The sequence below is a fragment of the Aulonocara stuartgranti genome (genome assembly GCF_965226115.1).
Source record: "Aulonocara stuartgranti genome assembly, chromosome: 23".
NCBI lineage: Eukaryota > Metazoa > Chordata > Actinopteri > Cichliformes > Cichlidae > Aulonocara > Aulonocara stuartgranti.
Genome location: NC_138958.1, coordinates 9,376,983 through 9,388,726, shown reverse-complemented (window position 1 = coordinate 9,388,726; position 11,744 = coordinate 9,376,983). Strand labels below are relative to the sequence as shown.

The 11,744-nt window shown below is 38.8% G+C and overlaps 1 protein-coding gene across 2 annotated transcripts; it reads right to left on the bottom strand.

Annotated features, from left to right (window-relative positions):
- Positions 1–1,299: 1,299 nt before the first annotated feature.
- On the bottom strand, positions 1,300–11,197 carry fbxl5 (F-box and leucine-rich repeat protein 5). 2 transcript variants are annotated; one of them, XM_082522821.1, is made up of 12 exons: positions 11,075–11,197; positions 9,508–9,626; positions 8,592–8,807; positions 7,413–7,508; positions 6,998–7,193; positions 6,389–6,574; positions 6,177–6,302; positions 5,122–5,276; positions 4,932–5,014; positions 4,105–4,830; positions 2,718–2,866; positions 1,300–2,337 (listed from the first exon to the last, which is right to left on the bottom strand). In XM_082522821.1, the coding sequence occupies exons 2-12, from the start codon at positions 9,589–9,591 to the stop codon at positions 2,261–2,263; spliced, it is 2,094 nt and encodes a 697-aa protein (XP_082378947.1). In that variant the 5' UTR covers positions 9,592–9,626; positions 11,075–11,197; the 3' UTR covers positions 1,300–2,260. The 2 variants fall into 2 exon arrangements, with proteins under 2 accessions (XP_082378947.1, XP_082378948.1); XM_082522822.1 differs by lacking the exon at positions 11,075–11,197 and having other exon boundaries at positions 9,508–9,776.
- Positions 11,198–11,744: the final 547 nt, after the last annotated feature.

Below are 11,744 nucleotides of genomic sequence, written 5' to 3'. Positions count from 1 at the left end.
AGGTCTATATGTATATGTATCTATATATGGTAGAGCGAATTTAAGGGTGGAGCTCACTTATTCACTTCACAATTTCTAAACCTTCCAAACAATGAGTAAAAGTAATAGATGTTAAAAATTTCCATCTGGCTAGTGATTAAAAACCTGTAAACCAAAACCAAACAAAAAATGCTTGCTTATTAAAAGATTTATGGTTTACATTTTTCATGTGCTGTTTTCAGTCATAAGTTGGCTCCTTAAATTGGCACTAAGACTTTGAGAACCCCCCTTTAGATGGGTGTTACTTTCCACAGCAGGGCCCAGATGTTGCTCTGTGCAGACATCTGCAGATAGGCTCCAAGTGAAGCTAAGTAAACATATAGTTGGAACAACTATTCATTCAAGGAGTCCAATCTCAGTGTTTGAGGGAGAGGTCGCTGCATGTGAGCAAAATTTCTCAGAACTGTTTTTTTTATTGATTTTAATCTATGAAACATTCCTGACCTGAGGGGAAGTGGGACTCTTCCAGAATGATCTCCCATCAATACGATGAGGGGTTACCGAATGGGTTGAGTGTGAGAATGATGTGAATCAGTCTTCAGAGTACTCAGATCTCAACTCAAGTGAACACATATGAAAGACTGTACCAAAAACTTGGGAGAGCACTCTTTAAAACAATCACCAAAACACCAGCTGAAGGAATTGTGTTCATCCATCAGACTTCCAGAGACTTGAAGAATCAATACAGAGATACAGGGTGCAACATAACCAATGGTCCTGTGGCTTGGTAAGAAATGTGTGTTAGTCAAGGTGACTGGCCAGCTGCTGAGGCAAATTGGCTTGAAACAAACCCTCACTAATAAGTGAGGGTTTGTTTTATTTTCCTTACAGTCAGCATTTTTATATTAAATTACCAACAAAAGTCCTTCAAACTGCCAGTTTATAGTTTAAATGTGAAGAAAAGTGACAGCATAATTAAATTAAGAAACTAAAAAAAAAAGATGCTTGTATGCAGACTCCTTTGTTGGGTTTGCCTTGACATTTATTAAATGTGGCAGATTTCTTATAAACATCCCTTGAGGCTGTCGGCAGCCTTTCTAGCAGCAAGACCTGCTGCATAAAAGAACATTTTTAAGATACTATATTTCTACTATGGAGTCATAATTTGTTGAAAGTCGCCAAGATGCACGGAGGATTTTCTGGCACTTTACTGACATTGGGTCGGCTGTAGTTCAGGTGGTGGATCAGGTCACCTACTACTTAGAAGGTTGGTGGTTCGATACTTTTTTGTTAACACAATAACAATAAGCAACTGCACAGTTTCTAACTCCAAGATGTTTTTATTAATTTGTTGTGAATTTTCAACAGAAATCATGCAAGGCTTTTGAACAGGAAAATAAATTCTGCTGCAGTATCATAAATGATGCAATACTCTAGCTGGCCAAATACCCTGAAGACTTTTCCCAATTGACTATTTTTAATCCCGCTTTTCTATTTCTCTACAAACTCTTCAATCTTTCTCACAAGAACACTGGTCCATTTCTTTGCCCACTGGAGTGCATAAAGAAAAGTGAAAGCAAGAAACTCTTTCTGGACATTTAGTATCACAAATGTAAAAAAAACAAAAAAAAAGGGGGGGGGGGGTTAAGGACTACACTGCAACATCAAGTACCAGTTCCTATGTCTGTGCATACTGTCGCTGTGCCAGCATCAACAGTGAACTGAACATCAATGTACGGCAGCACAAGGCAGCGAAAAAGAGTCACATGTAGGGACCTAACCATCAACAATCTGAGTGCCATTTGGAGCAGTCAGCTTCACCCAAAACTCAGACCACTTTGTTTCACCACACATTGTTATCAAATAAACGACGACGTTAGATTCAATTTAACAACAAAATTAACCCTATGCTGATAATGAGTTACAAAGTAAGGGGAGAAGCAGACTGGTGTAAATCTGTATCATTTTAGTGACAAAACAAACTTCGTTTAAACTACAGAAAACCACTGAGTTCTAGGTGTTCATTTTTTTCTAGGTTTTTACTTTTTTTAAACCAAAAAGAAAGAACCAGGATATTTGCAGACAGTTCAAATCCATTGTTACCCTTGTATGTTTTCCTTTTAGACAGCATTATTTCCATGAAATATAGACCGAAAGATTTAGAGCAAAATTACAGTTTCATCAAGAAATATTTTTAAGTGACACAAAATACAGCAAATGGTATTCCCAGAATAAAGTGCAATTAAAAGGAGACATTTCAGAATAGCATCGTTTTGCTGAATCACTCTCCAGAGCGGCAGCAAGCTCTGAAACCACACTGCAGGTTCTGGCAGCCGCTGGCCGTGTCTGCATGGGGACCTGCAGAGAAACACCACACTGCAGTTATCTACTGACCTGCAACCCATGCGACAAGTGAGAAACATCTGACACACACCCCCATATCCACAACATTTAAATATTTTCATTATGTTACTAAATAATTCAACTTTGTGTTACATAAAAGTTCTGACAGTAAGGGCATCAATGTATTGTAATGCCTACTTACCTCCCCTCTCAGCGGCATCGGTTACTTACACTAGGACACATGCTATGCGAGTGGGGTTATTAATGTTTGTAATAGTTGCCACACACTGTAACACCACCGTGACATTTTATACAGTACAACATTAACACAGGCCTATGTCAAAACACATTACTAGGTGAAGAGCATGCAGCATTTTAGGTTTAACTTGTGTTACCGTTGATGTTGTCGCAATAATAGAAGTGCTCGTCATTGAGGGAAGGACAGGCCGACACCAGCTCCTGCAGCCCCACCTCAGTGATGAAGAGGCAGCCAGACAGGTTGAGATGCTCCAGCACAGGAAGCCCTCCACGCTGAGACAGAGCCCTGACACACAATGCAATGCAACCTCATTACAGCTACAACAACATGCAGACCAACACTGGGAACATCTAGATGAATGCAGATAATCCAGTCTTACCCTAATAAGAGCTGCACTGTATAATCTGAATTAGCTGATAGAAATGTTACTTGATATGCATTTTGAAAAGCACCTATATCTTTGTCTTAATTCAGTATAGTGGTGAGATGGCAGTACACTGAAATCTATGGTGGAATTCAAGAGCAAAAATAGCAGTAGAAGTATAACTTCCAGGAGGAAAAACCTAAAAACTCTGGAGCAAAGTCATAAATGTTTTTTATGACTAGTGATTTTATGTCCTCTTGACCACTGATATTAAACTTAATCTGTCGAATGCTTTAAAATGACTACATTTGAACTACTAGTAAGTAGCAGTTTACTTTTCATATGGCGCTGAATGTTTTTACCTTGTGAGTCTGTGAGAGTGTTTATCCCCGGACAAAGACAAATAAGGAAATGACCACAAGGCATTTCTTTGGGGTACGCTGGCAGGCGTTTATATTTCAGCAACCAAGGTTTGAAGGGGTACTGTGGCTGGTCTCCAGGTTAAAGTTTCATCAGCGCAATTTGACGAAATGTGGTATTTACAGTTGTTCACAGTAACTCATTCATTCCACTGTGTCATTTTAGTTTGCTACCAATCTTCAAAAAACCTACCTAAAAACAAGTCATTTTCATAGAGGGTCATAACTGCCAAACTAAATGTATATATTATTAAATTAATAAAAATAAAACAAATTTAGGCATTAACTCCTAAAATGTGACATAAGTCACTTCTGTATTTGACTTTGTATTGAAACTCATATTTAAACTAACTTATCTTTCATTAAAGTTGACCTTTTTTAATTTAATGCATCAGCTTTTCTTTGTATACAACACTCGTTTATTTACTGGAAACAAACAGGAATTTGTTTTTACACCTGTATTCAATCTTTACATTCCCTCATTTGCACCTAATTAAGGAAATAAGGGGCCCATTATTTAAAGTCACATGATGAGGTCAGATTTCTGCCTTTTGGTTGATCTAATTTTCCTATGTGTGTACAGTCAGGGGATTACTGGAGATCTGAGTCCTGCGGTAAGAAGTCAGTGGTTGTGTATACATTTTCTAAGTTTTGCCGTTTCGATCCTCTGTACAGATACTAAAAAATATATATGATGTGTTTTGTAGTTTGTTTGAAAGAGATTGATGATTTAACGTTACCTCAGGCCCAAGTCAGTGACTTGATAACATCCAGAGAGGCTGAGAAACCTCAGTGAGCGTTTCGTTTCTGATTGATCAGTCCTGTTTTCAGGCTGGAGACACTGCAGGCTCCCCATTGAAGAGCATTTAGTCCGAAATTCTGCTGTGCCATTTCTGGTCATGCCTGACTCAGACCCAGTAAAAGTCCTGAGGGCCATGTCGCTTGTGCAGCAGGTGGAGTGACCGCAGAGCACTTCTGCAGACAAGGCATACTGCTGATGCAAATATGAGGCATCTGACCCAGTCCTGTGCCCCCGCCTCCTGCTCCTCCTGCAACAGCACGAACTTCCCATAAGTTGTGTCTCAACGAAGCTTTCCGCGTCAGTAAGCGGCATCCCACCACGTCGACTCCACTCTGCTGCGTCCTCAATATCAGCAAGGTCCAAAGGATCCAGGACCCATACTTGCGTGGGTGTGCAGGCGGCACCCCAGCGGCCAGCCCCCTGCTTGAAAATTATGGCCTGCTTTCGTCCCACTGGATGTAGGTTTCTCTCATCAACAAGCGTGATGGGACCTGGGGAACTCTTAAGAAGCTTGGCTCGCTTGTCTGAGCGTTTGTCAATGCAGGTGGAAGACATGAGGTCACCCAGCCCAAAAGACAGTTTCTTCAAGGTGTGATCAGTGATTTTCTCACACCCCGACAAATCCAGGTGCTCCAGAGAGTGACAAGCTCCGAGAGATGACCAGCTAAAAAGGAAAGGATAGACTCAACATAAGTTTTCTGAGTTTTATGTACATCCGCTTTGTCATAAACAGTTAGCATTTCAGTATTCATTTTTAATACTAACCTGTCAAATGCAAAGTCTGTAACGTCAGTCTGCGTCAGGTCTAGGTGAGTAATATTGGGGCAGAAACTGAGGATTTGACGTACCTGGAAAGCAAGAACATTTATCTTACAACACAGCTCAACCAACGAGCTTTCTGAGCTTTGACATTGTGCTAGTACAACAGCAAAATAAAGGTTTGTGCTCCGCCTACCATTTTACTTGAGACTGTAGAGCTATATGCCAGAACAATGGACTTGACAGAAGGACCAACAGCTGGAAGAAGATTCTGGATAATCCCATTCAGAAGCCTCTTCTCCCGCTTAGCAGTGCTGATTGCAAGGGAGCCCTCAATTTGACCTGACACATCTGATGAACCATTGAACAACATGGGTGACACATTACAGAGCTTAAACTGGAGGTGGTATGACACATCTTTAGGCAACACTAGAGGTGTATCATACCATGATGACACATAAAGCAGAGTCTGGGATCAAAAGCAGCAAAATACTTGAAAAGTAAATAGAGACGACTGGCTTCACCACATGTGAATGAATGTGTGACGCCCTGTTTAAAACTCTTAAACAGACACCTCTACATTTTTAATCTAGTTTTATTACCCAATATCAACAGGGCAAACAGTGAGGAACTATAAAAGTAGAGGTCAAAAATAGACACTAAATGTCTTTAGGTATCATATTTAATGAAGACTTGCCTTTTACACAGGCTGCATATAACCATAAACCTGTTTTACAGCCCTGTTCACACTGAACGTGTCACGTAGAACCAGTGCACCAAAACTGCTCGACCTGAGTGAGTAACTTCTGTAAAACGACACACTGTTGATTTCCTCGCAAACAAATATCTACATCAGTAGTCAGTTTTGGCTGGCTAATTTTATGCTGTTATTGAAAGCCAGTGAATTGTCAACGTTTTGAAAGAGAATGACAAGACACCCACAGATTGCAGTAGTTTATTTACCAGCCATTTTACTTAAACGGTGTGTTCAATGGGAACCGGGCTTAACATTACCGAGCATTTATAAAAGTGGGGGTTTTCTTTGCTTGTTTTTGTCACACATATCTTGCTAAATGTGGGCTGAATGGATAGGAATGACTGGGTAGGAACCTATAATACAACAGTACATCCCAAATGATGCCTTTCTGGCAGCTTGTGTCTGAAACATTACATTAGTAATAGTTGCTTGTGCTTTAAATACCACTTAAATCGCTATGAGACACAAGCCCTTTACCTAAGACAAAACCTCACCAGACTCATCGACATCAGCGTCCTCATCCCATTCCTGATAGGCACGACCCTCATTCTGCCGACTCTTCACCCACTCCTCATCTGGCTCCTGGTCAAGCTCCCCAGGGGGGCCATTATAATAATCACCTACATAACAGAGACAAAAATATTCATTAGTTGTGTACACACTTGAGTGAAATAATTCTTCACCAGTACATAAAACTCGAGCGTACCTCTGGCCCAGCGCACAGGATAAAGGTGCCTCCACAAAGAGCCGGTCTTAGCTAGCTCTGACCAGGAGCTGCACACTTGACTGCAGCGACACAGATCTTCAGGGCCTAAATAATGGAACAGCCTCAGCATAATTTCCGTGGGGAGCTGGGAGATGTGGGTGGAGGAATTCCTGTTTTTTTCCAGTTCTGAGGAAGAATATGGAATAGCTTTGCTCGTAAGTGTTCTCAAATACCAAAATGATGAAGTGTACCTTTTACAAATGTCAACCACTTTCTAAGACAGAGTGTTCTTTTATGAAGCTGGTGACTTTAACAGTTAAAACATTGTCCTGGTAGTACAGAGGTCCGTTATCAAGTATACATTTTTAACATTTTGCAGCAAGACAGACGCAGGTATAAACAAGTTAGTCATGCCTAAACTGATCATAAGAAATGCCTTAATGGACAGTCAAAATGTCTGCTGGACATGAGTTACCGCATTGCATTAGATCTAAAAGACAACTGATTGATATGCTTATCTAAACATGTCGTATATTGAACAGTGGGGTTACTTGACCAATTATAATGTGCTTAAGTACGAAGCACCAGCTTAAATATATACTCACTCACCATAATCTGTCTTCTCATGATCAGCATATTTGAAGGCTTTCTGGAGCACCTCCGCCTGGCTCCACAAACTGAAGCCTTTTAGCACCTCCGCGGCACTGTCCAATTGCTGTTGGTTGCAGTGCTGCGCTATCACTTGTTTCTTGATGTCCTTGAGCTCCTCATAGCTGAAGTACTGCATAAGCATAGGCTGAAACACCTGCAACGAATCTCCTCAGTTTACAAACAGCTTGCAACAGTTTAATTTACCTGGACACGAACAGACACGTTTTTATGATAACTTTCAGTGCATGTTTTTACCTTTTGTTGTTCAACATAAATTAGTCTTAATTGATGTCCCACACAATGGGTAATTAAAATATTATAAAAAAAAAAAATTTTAAAAAAAGAAAGGAAAAGAAATTTGAGCATCTTATACCTCCTCTTCCTCCTTCATGTGGGGCAGAAAGTCCTGTGTAAAAGCTTCTAGTCTCTCCTTCAGCTGCTGGGCATAGTTAAGCTGCTCATATTCACTCTAAAAACACACAACAATGATTAATTCATGGTCTGTGTCCAAATCACCCTTACTCAATCACTACTCCCTACATTGAGAAGTACATTTTGATTTTGCATCATCATTAATGGCTGTGTTGTGCAATAATTGTTGTACATTAAAATATTATTTTCTATTCAAAAATATTTTAATGTCATTACTACAGGAGTTGATTTACTCAGGGTTACTTCAGGGTTATTTCTCAGGGTAAATATCATGAACTCTTTTTTTAACACAAATGACGTTAATTCAATATAATTTAAATATTTAGGACAGTATTGTTTTTCCCAGGAGACAGTTTTCCTTGGGACAGAAAGCAGGATTACTCCTGAAAGCAAAAATAGAAAATGTTTTCTGATTTGCAAACTGGCAGCGGAAGTTCGGGTTTACACAATTGCATAATTCTAAAAAGGCCTTTATTTTTGCCTCTTATTTCTTGGGGTGGAGGTTTGCCCATGGCTTGACAGAACAATAACTCTTGTCTCTCGATAAGCAGATCACAAAAATAACCCTCCCTCTGCTCCAAGCAGTTCAACTTACTAACTTCATCCTTAATAACTTCATTCATCCTTTTTCTTCTTTTAAATGTGAAACTGTAACACTTGAGAACTGTGACAAAAGTGGATATCACAAATGAGTATTATTCCACACTTAAAGGAAGTGTAGTATGATTAACGTGCAGATTTCTCATGGCACAATGGGCCTTTAGGGACTGACTGCCCAAGTGTGTAAGTTAGCTAAAACTAATTCTCATTTATTATAATGCTGGTAATTTTGCTTCGCATGTGAGTAAAACCGCTTTGAAGAGGTGCCAGAAATTACATGTGTACATGAAAAATAAAAACCCTTGATGTCTTTGTATGTACTATAATCTTTGCGTTGCTGACATGATACTTATTCTAATGACTGAGTGGTACCCAACAATTGAGCACTGTACTACATGTTTTTCCCCTTACCTAAAGCCAATGTTTTTCTGGTTAGCTATTTTTAAAGTTGCATCAAGTGAAATATAGGATCATAGCATGTCAATAAAATGTGTATTTTAAAATGCCAGTCGATCGTTACCTTAATACTATGAAGCCCTTTCTCAAAGAGGGACAACATCTCTGAAAGTTTGTTGTCAGAGTGTACATTGTACACTGTGCAGCAGCGCTGCTGCAGCAGCCCGATAATGTACTCGTTCTCAATTTGCTCATGCATCTTGAACTCCTTAAATGTGGCGCACAGGGACTGGAGAAATGAGCGGAAATCATTGTTGTTGGAGAAGTTGGTGTTGGACAGCTGTGGAAGAAGAATTATCAAATAAGATCTTTGCGTTATTTCTTACAAAATAAATCATCACATAAGATCCATGTGATCTATGTTAGCGTTGCAGTTGGTAGGATTAGACACGTAACACGTAATACTATGTTTATATATACGTGATACGTATATGTAAACATAGTGGCTGTATGCCAGAGTGTCAAATCATCAGTGTTGTAACCGAGCTGGGGTTAGTGAAGCACACCCTTCGTGCATTAGCTGTTGCAGCTAAATGAGCTTACCTGGCTTGTCTTGTTAAGACACTTCTTATTAATATATGCACCACCCTTTGCGAGAACATTAGAAACTCCAATGTGGCACTTAAAGCACGTTATATAAGCTATCTTGCAAGTTAGTTAGGCTAGTAAACAGAAAAAGCTTTTAGCTGCGGAGACGAGTGGCTATAAAACTTTATTAGGTTCAGTCGGATAGGGTTCCACGCTGCTGGAAACGTGAATACTATCACGTAACGCTGACCACAGATCAACCAAAGGGTCTCAGTGTGGTCGTCAGACAGTCATCCGACAGTTCATCTCCTTCGACTGACTCAATTATTGCTGCTATTACGCTAGCTAGCTAGCTAGCATGCTAGCAGGTGTTCGCTTCACCTTCAGACACCAACCTCCAAAAAATTGTTCGTAAATCTGCAAAATAAGGAACGACAGTTAGTTGTACACACCTTTTCGCAGTACAGGCCCACCAGCTGCTTCATTCGCCAGTGTGGGCCAGTAAAAACATCCACCTCGTCCGGAAAAGGAGCCATGTTCACTGGACCTCACTGCGTCATCTGCTCACAGCCTTCGATACAATCAAACAAGGAGGCGTGAGCGAGCCGCCCGCGTCACCGCGGCTTGTAAATCCAGTAAATGTGTTTAGGAATTTAGTCTAAATTTTAAAAAAAATTAATTGAATAAAATAAAACAGAATTTTACATTGAGATATGTATTTTTTGTTGCTTAATCGTTTGCGATATTACATTTTTTTGAAAGACGAATACCTTTGTGAATTTCATTTTGCTGCGTTTAAACAGCCAAATTCCGAAATATATAGTATGCCAGTATGCTATACCTATTTAAATATACAGTATACTTTATATATGACTTTCAGGTTTTTGTCAGGTTTTTATGTGGCAGAGCCCACATAAAGTACGGAAGACCTAAACCTAAAATAAGACTGAAATAAATTAATCACTAAATAAACAATGTTACTAAATGCTGTGAAAATAAGATTAAATTGGGGAAATTATTTCATTAAATGTCTGACCCACCATCCAAAGAGAACGACTACTGCAATTGCTGCAGGAGCACTAAACTAGTGTTTACCAAACAATTAAATTAAGTTCACACTGCAATAACTTATCCACCATGGTGGGTGTTTATGTTTTTCATTACCAAACTGTAATAATTGATTTAAGATATATTTGAAGTCAATAACAATGGAATCAATAAACCTTGAAGCCTATCCATAATGAACACTTTTAAAAGTAAATAAAAAAATGGAGAATTTTATTAATATTTTATAAATAAATAAGTAGACAATTAGATAATAAATACAGAAGCAACTTTTATATAATTTATAATTTGAATCAATACTGTGGTCTTTCAGTTTGACAGTTACGGTATTCCATACAGGTAAGATAAGATAAGATAAGATAACTCTTTATTGTCATTGCACAGTCATACATAGTACAGTAGTACAATGAAATTGGAAAAACTGTCCTACGTCGGCACTACATATAACACAACACGACACGATATGACACATCACAACGCAACAAACAACACAACACAGTATATTAACTTAGTATAAAAAAGAAGAATAAGTGTATGTGTATTGCACACTGTTATTATTAGTGATAGGATTTCCGGCTCTTTTTAGAGATCCGGCTCTTTCGGTTCGGCTCACTAAAAAGAGCCGGCTCTTTCGGCTCCGAACCGGCTCTTCAGGTTGTTTTGTTGCTTTAATTAATTTATTATTAACAATAATATAAAATTATGCACAAAAGGAATTACTAACGTAAAAAAAAGTGGTTTTATTTATATATGTTTATATATAAATATATGCGGTGGCCCCTAGAGACAAAACACGTACAAACTCCAAAACACATTTCTAGCATGAACTGAACTTCCAAAGCAGAGCTACTAGATCACTTAAATTACACAATTGAAAGCATGTGTGTATTGTTTGTGTATTTATACACAGGCACTCATATATATTCAAATAATTTAAAAAAAAAGTTCATTTACCTGTTATTACCACACACCAAATCCGGTCGTTGGTACTTGCTGGCTTGTGTAGCCACAAGATAACAAAGGCTCAACACTGCGCCCGGCATCCTGGAGCACTTCTGTTGTCTTTTGTACGTGTTTTGAGTTTTTATGTGCTTCTGAGTTTTTATATGCTTCGGAGTTTGTACGTGCTTCGGAGTTTGTACGTGTTTTGGAGTTTGTACATGCTTCAGAGTTCGTACGTGATTTGAAGTTTGTATGTGCTTTGTCTCTAGGGGCCACCGTAAATATGCTTTTATTTATTCACTCCACATAAAATGTAATAAATAAATCATATAATACAAAAATCAACTATTCACATTTCAAGTTTTAACTATTTAAATTTTCAGCTTTTTCCTTTTTTTCCTTTTTCCTTTTTCCAAATTTAAAGTGAAAAGAACACAAAACACTGCAAACCACAACACAATTAAATATAAATTATAATATGAAAACAAACAGAAGATGCACATTCTCTGTCATATGGACCTGCATGAATAAACTTTCTGAATCCTTTATCATCTGCAACCGAAAATAGTTGTGGATGATTACTATATCTTTCTTATGTTGTTGTCCCTGCCTCTCTTTCTCTCTCTCTGTCTCTGTTCCTGTGCTACTGAGTGTAACTACCGCCCCTCCCCCTCTGCCCAGC

Excerpts from the sequence above, each read along its gene's own strand:
- fbxl5 (XM_082522821.1), bottom strand. The coding sequence starts at position 9,591 with ATGGCTCCTTTTCCGGACGAGGTGGATGTTTTTACTGGCCCACACTGG. Across the intron at positions 6,575-6,997 it reads TCATGAGAAGACAGATTATG|AACTGGAAAAAAACAGGAAT; the intron begins GTGAGTGAGTAT and ends ATTCTTCCTCAG. Across the intron at positions 2,338-2,717 it reads TTATTGCGACAACATCAACG|GTCCCCATGCAGACACGGCC; the intron begins GTAACACAAGTT and ends GTTTCTCTGCAG.